Below are 12,665 nucleotides of genomic sequence, written 5' to 3'. Positions count from 1 at the left end.
AGCATATATAGACTGTGAATTCATTCCATATTCTAGTATCTTAATTAATGTAGGCCTAAAAACAAGAACATACAAATGGTAGGCTATGTGTTATGAATGACGTTTTACTCAATTCTATTACAATTAGTTTATTCGAGTTTTTATTTCGTTGTTGTTGTAAATTGAGCGTTTCTAAGTTTACACTGTCTTTAACTACACATGCACGTAGACGCAGACAAACACACCCACCGAGGCACACACACTCACGCAGACACACACCCACGCGCTCTGTCAAAGCTCGAGAGAGAGAAAAAATGCGCCACTCTTAGGGTGTCTGTCTGGAGAAAAAAAGTTGTTAAGGCTGAAGACGATCCAAGGAGAGAATGGCCTATTGAAATGACAGCGCCTGCTTCGCAATTTCTAAAAGCATTGTAGCTAGATGGTTGTATGCGCTTATATAATACACAATCATACGTGGCATCGCGTTTTGATCAGATAAACGGGAAAGATAAGATATCTATGTAGCGCTGAGACTTTTTCCTTCGGGAGGCGGACAGCAACTTTAATATTTTGGACCTGGAAGTTCGATGTCTCAGGTTCTTATCTGAAGGGTGATAAGCAGAACCATCGGTGTGGAATTTACCTCTTAACCAGACAAGAATAAAACAAGAAAGGGCGTAAAGCGCTGGTGTCTTCGACTACGGTAAGTGCGAAGGCCACTCTTTGCGGAGAGTTAATGCAAGTGAAGGAATTCGTTCCACCTCGGGTTAGCCTTTTTGGCGTAATCTGTGAAAGTCTGATGTGAATTTCATCAGCACCGCAGTAAGATAAAGGGACATGATAAGTGAGTTCGTGGCAGGTTTCACCTTGTAAGTCCGCTTGATGATAATGATGTAACGTTAGCACTGAATGGAACATGGAATGGATTGGACTTCATGGTCTCGCGCCTCAAATTAATGCAGAAATATATGGTTATTAATTTTCATAATACAGACAGGCTGTTGAATTCGTAGTGTTGAAGGGAATGGTGCAACCTTAAGAAATAAAGAATCTATTAATAAAGATTATTGTTGACTATCATTCAACAATTTGTTGTGGTCTACTGGACTGATTATATACCAATTGCGTTGCGGATATTGCTATGATTGAACTCTAAATCTCAAACTGGATCAGATTTAAATCAAAATATTATGGGCTATTCATATTATCTTTCCATGTCTATTACAGTAGGCTAATAGTCCTAAAAATGATTTTTTTTACTTCCTTTTTTTCTATTGCATGTATCTTTTACACCAGTAAAAGGCACGTTAATAATGACATACCTAAATCATTTAGGCTCACAACTATGCTAACAACGAATATAGACTAAATGTAATAATAGCATTAAAATAATTAGACACTCATGGTATCACAATACACCACTTTAAATGGACCTATTTATTATTATTATTATTATTATTATTATGTTTTCCTTGATGGTGGTAGTGTTAGTCTATGGTCGTAGTAGTAGGCCTAATAGAGGCAGGAGCAGTGGGCCTAGTAGTAGTAAAGTGGTTGTCCTAACGAGAGACTTATAGTCATTTAAATTATTTGTAATCGTAGAGCTCAAATGTGCACTAACTATGCATGCAAGTTCAATTGGAATTAGTAGAATATCAACTTCGACAACCAGGTAAATAGACCTCCTAATCGTGTATTATTAGGCTATTTGAATTATTACTCGGTTATTACTTTGTAATTTATTTGGAAGTAAAATTTATCGAATGAATATTATCAATAAATTCTAAAATGTCTCACATACAGGTCTATGAGCTACAAGGCTATTGCTACTTTTTAGGCCAATGTCATTTTATTCAGACAAAAAAATTAACAGGAAATTCCAAATTCAAGCGAATCTTATATATTTTTTTCGAAATGTACATTTCTCAAATTTGTGTCACTTAGTGGACACTCTTATCCAGAGCAACTTACAGGAGCAATTAGCTTAGTGCCTTGCTCAAGGGCACATCGACTTTTTCACCTAGACCTTTCGGTTACTGGCCAAAGGCTCTTACCTGCTAGGCCACCTGCCGCATATTTCTATGTGAGACTTCTTGGAAATTGCTATTCCCTGTCAATGCCATTTCCAAACCCAATGTAATGGATCAGAGCGAGGGGGAGCCCCCTGAAATATTGAATGAAAGCTCATTACTGCCGCTGATTAGATGACATGAGGGATTTGCAGTAACCTTACAACCTGACACCCCATCTTTCATTTTACTTCGAAATACACAAGAACCTGCTCCACTCAAACCAGGGTTCTCCAGGTACACACCATGTAAAACTTAACCTCCAATGTATAACCCCTTTGAATAAAATCACAGATGTAGACTATATAGCAGGTGAGGCGAGTAGGAGTTCTGTGTGGCGCTGGCGGGTCCAAAGTGAAAGAGAATGAATGGGGAAAACGGTTAACAGCATGATTGCATGCAAATTTCCCATCTTAAATTATCATAAGCAAACAGTCGGAAGCCTGGCCTAATAAAATCCCATCTGTGTTACTTCATATCGAGTTAGTATAGAGCTGCGATAATGAATTTTTTAATATCCCACCGACAGACATCTCAATCAGACACTAATCCCGTGATTTTACTGCGGAATCACTCAACTTCCAGTGCCCCAAACTGCTGCATGCCGCCGGAACAATTTACACGAACCCCGTCACAGAGCACCCTGTGAACCGTTGCATTGCTTTTCTGTAGAAACGGCATTTAAAGAGTGTTATAGGGTTCAAAACCAATGATCAGTAGGCCTATTCAAATGTTCGACATTTGGCAAAGCTTGAGGAAAATAGCGGAGTGCTTATAGGCCTTATCAAGAATGATACAGGTCTGACAATTGTGTGACAATTGAAACATACAGGTGTGACAATTGTGTTTTGACCCTATACTGCAATGTCTTGACTGTACATGAAGAAAAATGTCGTGATTTTGAGCACACAGGGTTGTGTGTATTCGATGCAACCGTTTCAGCATTATCATACTAAATCCAGTCCCTTTTCTTTTCCAGAAGCGGTTCCCCTAATTGCGATAATGGACTCCCACTGCCGCAAGCTTGCGTCAACTTGTGTACAAATAGGTGAGCATATATGTGTAACTACTGTGTCACAACACTTGAATGGGATATTCTTCAAATTTCGCCCACTGCAGAAAACAGATGCTGGGACTATAGCAGCACCATTTCATGTTTTGGTTCCTTTGCATATCAGAAAATAAGATGCATTTTCGTTCCTAAAATATTATAGATCTGTCTAGGCCAGCTTTTCCCAAACTCGGTCCCCGGGACCCCAAAGGCAGCACGTTCTGTTTTTTTGCACTAGCACTACACAGCGGATTCAAATAATCAACTAATCTCAAGGACCGAGTTTGGGAAACGCTCGTCTAGGCCTATATAGGTGTATCAGCCCAGTTCTTTTGAGGAAAAGTGGTTTTATACGGTCTTAGATTGCCACCTGGTGGCTGGGTATTGATGTGCAGTAGTGCGCCACTGGGAAAGAGAGTAGGGAAAGACCTAAGCATATATTCTATCTTCATACACCCAGCTTTCGTTAAACTGCCAGGGGTTACAGATAACACGCGACAATATATATGGACTACTTTTTTGTTGTTGTCATGTTGTCCTCTTCATTTGAAGTAGGGCATACCAAGTAGTCCAATATCCCACCTTTGGCCTATGAATAAAAGGCTGTTTAATTATATTTCCTCTAATATAAGGCACTCTTCTTTTCTAAGGGACGACCATTAAAAAGTATCATCATGTAATTTGTATTTGCCTCGTGTGGATATCAATGCATCTTGCATCAAGTTGTGGCTCATATCAGTCATGTCAAAATATGATGAAGCATTTCAATCCATACACAGAAATATTCACAGAAAAACATTCACATAGGCTACATTGCACATAACGAAAAATGCAGTGTATTTCGTCTGGGCCAAGTCTGTAAGGTTGGAGTGGATTTCATTTATTGTGTAATTAGGGAATAACATCAAACGAATCTTGTTGAAGTGCTAAACGAATTACCAGTTTGGCAACTCAACTCTTAATTTAGCTCATTTTATTTTCATTCATGATATATTGGATCTAATCAAGTGGCAAAGCGGGCATCAGCCCGTGGGGCTACTTTTCTCCATAGCAGCAACTTGAGCAAGGACGGCGTTGTGATCCCTCATTGATTAACAATAATAAGATAAATAGAAACACATAATTATATGAGGTAATGCAAAGACGAGCGTGAAGAGTGAAGAGTGAAGAGAGTGAAGAGACACTCGAGCCACCTGATTATTGGCGATCCCTTTTCAACTGTTTTACAACGGCTTTAATATATTCAGGTCTTGTCAGATTGACTCCAGGGAAAACTAAATGTATAATGAAAGCTTATTCGTGAGGAGGAATATACTAATGGAGGAATTTGATGTCCCCTTAATCCTATGTAAAAAAGCCTTGTCGTCTCCCTTATATTGACTGAATTGCTAATTAATGGCCCTCTATGGCGTATCGCGCGCGATAATCCACAGAAGAGAGATAAAGCATTCTGAAGGTAAAAATGAAGAGGAAACCGATAATCCACTGCAAATCTAGTATTACTTTCAGCAAAATAATTGAGCAATCAAAATGTCTTGGCTTGCAGAGCCTACAGAAAAATGTAAACTTCAATGCAATTTAAATGTTTTTATTTTTATAGTAGTATATTGTTATTATTATTAGTAGTAGTAGTAGTAGTAGTAATAGTAGTAGTAGAAGTAGTAGTAGTAGTAGTAGTAGTAGTAGTAGTAGTAGTAGTAGTAGTAGTAGTAGTAGAATAGTAGTAGTAGTGGTGGTAGTACTATCATTAAAACCTGGTTGAATAAACGTTGTTTCTACGTAATTTCAATGAAATTACGTTGAACCAACGCGGAATAGATGTTGACTTCTGTGCCCAATGGGAATTTTTACAGTTAAGTTGTTCACAAAATCCTTGCTAAAACGCAGAATGCAGGTTATTGCTTAATAAGGCCCGAGACTACGTCATATTCAAATAAAATGGGCTTACCACTTGTAGATCACAACGTATAAGACCCAAACGAATTGCATTGCACCAAATGACCTGTGATAGACCCAACCTCTGACCGAATCATATGAGGGGGATTTAAACAAATAAAATCCACCTGATATAGGGCCCACGAAAAGACAGGCGTGAGAATATTCACCTAAACTGAATAAATAAATGATGTAAAGGAAGACATGCAGGCTACATTCACATCTTCATTCAAGGACTGCATATATTATTGTCCAGCTGTGTACAGTGGGGTGGCTAAACACACAGCGCAAGGTTATTTTTATAACTCTATAGGGAGGATGGAGGCATAACCATATCCGTGGTTTTGACAGCTCTCTCTCCCTCGCTCCATGGTCCGCGCGCGGCTCTCCCACAAGAGTGCAAATGAGGTGTATATCAAGGGCTTTCACGGGATTAGCCCAATAATGTATTAGCAGCGCCCATATCCTTATATCCAGGAGATTGTGAAGAAAAGATGCGTGATGTCTAAATATTCTGCGGTTTACATCCAGATTAAATACAAAGTATGCATGAAACAATTAGAAAGCATTTGTGTAGTTATGAAGAAAGTTATTTGTATTATTAGTATTGCTATTAACAATGCATTCAACGGACTATAATACAATGAATCTATTATATGATATGTGGAGACTGACAATCAAATCATTTTCTATCATGTTACATATTCATTTTATTTCTATTCCATGGACATTTGAATGCTGTTTGCATTTACAGTATTAACGCACATGCCTAAGGGGAAGAATACTAGTCCCATGTCAACTACTGTCAAAAGTCTGCATAGAGAATAACCCCCATGCATACGGCCATTTATCTGTAATGGGAAATCAGCTCGAAGTCATTAAAAGTCCTTATTCCAAATTGTTAGGCAAATGAGAATCTTATTAGATTAAAAAGCACTACAAGTCGACTTCCTGAGAACAGCTGAAAGGTCTAAGCGCACAGGATACCCTGCTAAGCACCGAGATAAAATGAGTAATTTCGAGCAAATCGAATGACCTAAACCAGTGTTTCCCAAACTCGGTCCTGGGGACCCGAATCGGTGCAGTTTTGTTTGCCCTAGCACTACACAGCTGATTCAAACAACCAAAGCTTAATGATTAGTTGATTATTTGAATCAGCTGTGTAGTTTAAGGGCAAAAAAACATAACGTGCACCCCTTGGGGTCCCCAGGACCGACTTTTGGAAACACTGCCCTACTAAACCAAGGCCCTTGCATTTTTGCCCAATTGTTTGGTGACTAATAATGTTAAATGTGTGACTAGATTGTGTCACTTGACTTCTGATATGATTGATTTGGCTGGTCATCATTTATCTGTTATGCTCGAAATGGCCAACAACTTGAAAAATGCCAACATCCGTTCTGTGAACTATCGGCACTGGGGTCAGCGCGTCCTGGGTTCCCCATCATATAAATATAGCGTTGCTCTTTTGCGCATTGCTCGGAGACGACTGTTTATGGAAGGTCAGTTCATCAGGTGATCTCTATTGCATGATTTCTGCAATGGGGAGAACATAAGATTAGCAAGAACACAATAAATAGGCTAGCCAATTTTGACCAAATAAATGCATCATGAGCCCCTGTTGGTATGACTTGAATGTTAGATGCAATTTCCCTAGTTGGGTACGTTTTCCATTAAAATCCTTATGTAAATGTCTGAGAGTAGAATGCACACGACGTGAGTGACGTGCGTTTCAATACTGGTGTTTTATAACGGTGTACTATAGACTTCTCATTGAAAGAAAGAAGACTGTATGTGTTTTTATCTTGGGGGTCTGCAAAATGGGCATTCGGTGCATCGTCGGTACACTACACTATGCGTCCCGTCTCTCTTTACATGGTTTTATTTGGAAGAAAAATAAGCTATGTACCCCACATGAACACATTGGCAGACATATTTTATTTCCCCGTGCGCGGGTTGGCTGGGCAAACCTTCATGTCTACATTGACGGCCTGTCAGAAAATGGGAGTGCTCTCGGTGACGTCAAAGGCATAGGAGAGAGGCACAGTGGTACAGCCAGGGCGCAGCGAACAGCTGAAATGAAGAGCGAGCGGCGTAGTGTGTGTATGCCTCTGGATCTAATATCACCTACCTGTCCTTGTCACTCTGATTCTCCGCGCAGCAAGCAGTATCAGCCCGATTTATCTATTTGCCCCTACTTCAATCAAAACGCTGTGTTTTTTTTTCTGCGACGCGAATTATGCTGGGTTTCCTCTAAATAGATTTTAAGCAGTTTAAACAAAGGTGTTTTTTTTTGTTTTACTTTAATTTGCGAGGGAGAAGCGTTGCTATAAATCTTGACACCATTGATTCCCACGTTCTGCTATCCGTCGGACGTCTCTCTTTTTTTGCTTGCACTGAGAGAACTTAATCTGCCTCTGACAGTGAGTCGAGCGCTTTCCTATCCATATGAACTCTATGAAGGATCCATTGAATTTAGACCATCACCACCACCACCACCACCACCACCAAACCGGGACTAAACTCTCTTCCACGCACCACAAGGCACTAGCAATGGCCTCTAGTCTGCAGCCGTTGCAGCGGTCTGTGGACTCCAAACACCGGTTAGAGGTACACACAGTATCGGACACCTCCAGTCCAGAGTCCGTAGGTAAGAATCATCCCGTGGTGCATACTGTCAGCACATGACTTTGAGAGGAGGGGATGGCCGGTTTTCTGTTGATAAGAAACAAAAGATGGCTCCCTACAGCCCCTCTCAACAAAGGCAGTTTGAGACCGAGGAAGATATTATTTTACGAATGCAAATAGTCATTGGACATATCAGACTGACAGAGGGTCACTTTGTTTGACTATGCAGATATTCGGATTGTGATTGTGCCAGTAATTGGTTTATTTGTGTTATAAGTGTCACCGAACTTGACGCTCTCATTACTTACATAACCTTTGACTCTGGTGAAGTTCTATTTTTGTTGTGATCATGTTTAACGTCTTTACGCATACCTTTATACGTGTAATACTTTTAAAATGTGAAATGTAAGCCTTTATTCGATGAAAGACAAAACAGATCAACGTTTTAAATGACCATTTGTACAGTATTACCATTGGCACATTGTGCAAATAAAACAAAACAATCAATGTCATACTGACATTGTTTTGGAGTCACGTTTTATATTACCTTCTTGTCATGTATCTGCATCAACACTCCAAAATAAGGAATCGTAACATTATTAGTAGTATTAGCATGAGAGTAACTGTTGGTTAAGGGCTTGTAAGTAAACATTTCACGGTAAGGTCTACACTTGTAGTATTCGGCGCATGTGACAAATAAAGTTTGATTTGATTTTTGATTCAAAGGATTTAAAATGGGTTCAGGGTTTACGAGGTTCATATCAACCGAAGATACTTCACGCCTGTGACTGACCCGATCACAATGAATGATGCATTTGTTTACTCTCTCCACAGAGAAAGACTCAAAGGGCCAGAGCAAAAATGACGACTCTTCAGATGACCCTTCTAAAAAGAAGCGACAGAGGCGACAGAGGACTCACTTCACAAGCCAGCAGCTTCAGGAACTGGAGGCCACGTTCCAGCGGAATCGCTATCCGGACATGTCTACAAGAGAGGAGATAGCCGTGTGGACCAACCTCACAGAGGCCCGCGTCAGGGTAAGGCCCTTGGGAATAAACAAACACTAGTTATGTGCATAAATTCGGGTGATTTGCGCCACTCACATTGAGTGGGGGCAAGGACGTGAATTATTACACAAGCATAACGTTCATTGCGCGCGGCCAGAACATGTTTTCTTAGGACATAATAGGTTGCCTAAAAGCAAATACTCAGACTGGTTATTCTTTACAATTATATGACTCAATTAACAAGTCACAAAACACCAAACATTAGATGGCTACGCCTATAATTTATTGTTATTTAGAAAAACTAAAATGACAGGCCATCCACTTTACACAAATATGTTTTACTGTAAAATAGTACGATTTACTGTCAATATAAATTAAGTGGATACAATGGAAATGGTTGAAATATAACAATTTCACACATTTACTATATTTACGAATAATATCACAGTATTGTTAGATATCTAACATTGCCGATAACAAGATAAATAAGGTTGTTTATTAGTTGTTGTAGAAAACAAATAATAACTACAGGCTAAACTGTTAGCGGTTAGGACTATTGACATTAGCCCCAGACAGATACCAATCGTGTTACACGTTCATGTGAAAGAGGTGCAAAAGCTTGTATTTTGTGTTTGTCACTCTCGTGATGTATAAATAAGGTCACTAACGTGTTTGTCTTTGCCTATGGAGGAATAGGCTTACACATCTTCAGAAACCACATTAAGATGGTCCAATGACAGTTAGGAACGCTGGATGTGTTGTTGGGATTATATTGGAATCGACCCAGATTTCTTTGCATGAGAGAAAGGGACTCAATTGCGCACAAGGAGCGTTGCGCTTTGAAATAAATTACTTTACAATAGTTGTTTTGATAACGTAAATTAACTAAACGTTTGAGAACAACTCTATATATTTAAAGCATATCCTGTGTTAACACTTTTGGCTGTGGGTATATTTTTGCAAACTGATAAGGTCAAGATTTGTCATTTGTGAGAAATTAATTGAATTGATTTACAGTTCTATGTCTGATTTTGATTTATTAAGACGCATCTAAAGGCCACACATATGAAGAAGAAAAAAATACGACATTTGGTTAATTGCTGACCAATTAGGCTACCCATCAATTATTCTGAATTGCACCGAATAGCCAACAAGTCGTACTTACGTTGGCTATAAAATATAATATACATGTGGCCGACATGTTGCGTTAATAGCCTAAAGGCCTACATAATTATCAAATTCTGAACTCCTCTTTTTGTTTGTTGTAGGTTTGGTTCAAGAACCGGCGAGCAAAATGGAGGAAAAGGGAAAGGAATCAACAAGCTGAGCTATGCAAGAACGGCTTCGGTCCTCAGTTCAATGGACTTATGCAGCCCTACGATGATATGTACCCCAGCTACACGTATAACAACTGGGCCGCCAAAGGGCTAACGTCGGCCTCCCTGTCTACCAAAAGCTTCCCTTTTTTCAATTCCATGAATGTCAACCCTTTGTCATCGCAGACGATGTTCTCCCCGCCGAACTCCATTTCTTCAATGAGCATGACCTCTAGCATGGTGCCGTCCGCGGTCACTGGCGTGCCCGGTTCAAGCCTTAACAGCCTCAATAACTTGAACAACCTCAGCAACCCCTCTCTTAATTCGGGAGTTCCCACGCCAACCTGCCCGTACGCCCCGCCGACCCCCCCTTATGTGTACAGGGACACTTGCAACTCCAGTCTGGCTAGCCTGAGACTGAAAGCCAAGCAGCACTCGAGTTTTGGATACACCAGTGTTCAGAATCCGGCCTCAAATCTGAGCGCTTGCCAGTACGCCGTGGATAGACCAGTCTAATACCTGAGAATACATAAACCCCAGTCACAGGAACGATAGACTACCTTTTTTCTTTTTCAAAAGGGCACTAGAAGACTAAACCACTGAAATGAGCTAAACCCTGCGATGGAGCTTTAAACTTAAACGGAAGTTATTAGGCATTTTTTGCTAATGAGTATTTTGTTCTTCACCCGCGAGTGCAGAATTTAGGATAGACCTACTTTTATTTTCGAAGCGTGTTTATTTGAAAGTTTCGAATTTTGGACGTTAATTGACTGAAAGGTTGTATATATATATCTAAATATCATTTCCAGTTTATTGAGGCGAATGCTCTTGCTCTCTTCTCAAGGTTCAATTTAACAAAGCATGTGGAAAACCCTAAAGGAATAATGTTTTGCTTGCAAACAAGGGAATGTACATACTAAACGCACCAGTTGTGTGTTTCTAACATATAAATTTATTAATAAATGTCTGTGTGAATATCGATTTAGAGTAGCAATCCTGGGTATAAAAAGACGCATCAAAGGTTCCTGCAAAATGACATTGGTTTTGCTCTGTGTACACTATTTGGTATGGAATTTTGTTTCGTTTTTTTCAACATCAAAAAAATAAACTAATGTGTTTTATTTAATGGAAGTAAATACATTGTTCAAAACTTTTGTTGACGATTTTTGTGCCGATCCAAGTATTCGTGTGAGTTTTGTCGAGTCTATGTGTCTGTTGGGGTTCGATTATACGAGCCTACTAACCCGACTAATCTATAGCGAAAACAATGGCCCTCTCCAATACACATATGAGTCAAGATGCCCCGTCAGATTAACTGCTGAATACATGTCTGCCTCTTAGCCAAGGCCCCCGAGTGATCACCGATGCTTGAAATAACACTGGAATCAACAAACAGGAATTGGAACGAACAACAAAGGCACGAGCTCATTAACTTCTGACGTATATTAATCATGAGGGCACGACTCTTGAAAAGAGATGCTAAATATAGCCTAGCACTGGATGTTTAAGATGGGTTTCTTGATACATCATGTGATTATAGGCCTACATAACATATTCGTCTATATCAATAATTGTACATAATACATTACCAAAATCAATAATACCAATACAGGGTTAGGCTATTGTATTTTGACCAGTGCAATGTTCTACGAATCTCTCATAAACACTACGATAAACTATTGCAAAACTATTCTGTAGCCAATTGAGCATTGAGAGCTAGGCCTATGACGTCATGTTCTAGGCGTAGGCGTTCACATGGTAAATATGTGCACTTTTGCTATAGCTTATTTGTCGGGCAGATGGACAACAACCTGTCTTTTCAATTAGATAACAATAATCATCATTATACCAATAACAATTGGACGACTATGACTACGACAATAACAATGTTATACCTTGCTGAAAAGTGCATACATACATTTGTTTTTTATGTGGCCGAGCCGACTATTTTTTTCCAGATAGCCAACATTGTGTTGACTGACACGTTTGATCCGCCATTGTAGATTTGTCTAGACCGTCCCGTTTATGATGTGCTGTGGTCCGTCATCAAATGCACCAGCGCGTTTATATAAAATCAGAACAACTCCACCGCACCGAGAAAATATCATTCACATGTTTGAACAAACAAACAAAGAGAGGAATATATCTAGGGGACGGAGGAGACGTGTGATTTCACGACTTCAGGGCAGAGCTCATTTTAGGTCGCAGATGAAAAATTGAAAAGTCACCACTGTTGGCCACATTGACTAAGGATACAAATCCCCCTTCAAACTTTCAGCAGATGTCGAGGGAAATAGCCTTCCGTTCTAAATCAAATGGAATGTGCAGGGTAGTTTTCTTTTGGCTTGTGGGATTATTTCATATTTTCAGGTGAGCTATTGTTACGTTTATAACTTGTTATTCATCATGCCCATGCGATGAAAGTAAAAACAATGGACCTAATTTGGAGGGAAAGGTGATTCATGTTATTATGGTGCTGCAGCCACAGCCAATCAGTATTTTCATGGGCCCATGCTATGAAAGTTATTCTAGTCAGAAAAAAATATTGGCGAAAATAAATTATCTAAAATGACATGCTTTAATGGACCTCTTGTTGCTCCTAACAGGCCTGGTGAAAATGTTGCCCTAATAGCAGAATCCACCAGCTGGAGCGCCACACCAAACACACTTTTCCATAAAA

General features: G+C 39.6%; 1 protein-coding gene across 2 annotated transcripts; it reads left to right on the top strand.

Moving 5' to 3' along the window:
- Nucleotides 1-3,050: 3,050 nt before the first annotated feature.
- On the top strand, nt 3,051-11,132 carry LOC120061986 (pituitary homeobox 2). Of its 2 annotated transcripts, none has more exons than XM_039011773.1 (3): nt 3,051-3,096; nt 8,497-8,699; nt 9,938-10,501. In XM_039011773.1, the coding sequence occupies exons 1-3, from the start codon at nt 3,051-3,053 to the stop codon at nt 10,499-10,501; spliced, it is 813 nt and encodes a 270-aa protein (XP_038867701.1). The 2 variants fall into 2 exon arrangements, with proteins under 2 accessions (XP_038867701.1, XP_038867700.1); XM_039011772.1 differs by lacking the exon at nt 3,051-3,096 and adding an exon at nt 7,383-7,684 and having other exon boundaries at nt 9,938-11,132.
- Nucleotides 11,133-12,665: the final 1,533 nt, after the last annotated feature.

This window comes from Salvelinus namaycush, chromosome 17, assembly GCF_016432855.1.
Source record: "Salvelinus namaycush isolate Seneca chromosome 17, SaNama_1.0, whole genome shotgun sequence".
Lineage (NCBI taxonomy): Eukaryota > Metazoa > Chordata > Actinopteri > Salmoniformes > Salmonidae > Salvelinus > Salvelinus namaycush.
This window is presented reverse-complemented; position numbering and strand designations above follow the sequence as displayed.

What these genes read in the sequence shown, in the direction of transcription:
- LOC120061986 (XM_039011772.1), top strand. Translation starts at nt 7,483, where the DNA reads ATGAACTCTATGAAGGATCCATTGAATTTAGACCATCACCACCACCAC. An exon ending in CTCCAGTCCAGAGTCCGTAG is followed by an intron (nt 7,685 to 8,496) that starts GTAAGAATCATC and finishes CTCTCTCCACAG; the next exon opens with AGAAAGACTCAAAGGGCCAG. An exon ending in TCACAGAGGCCCGCGTCAGG is followed by an intron (nt 8,700 to 9,937) that starts GTAAGGCCCTTG and finishes TGTTTGTTGTAG; the next exon opens with GTTTGGTTCAAGAACCGGCG.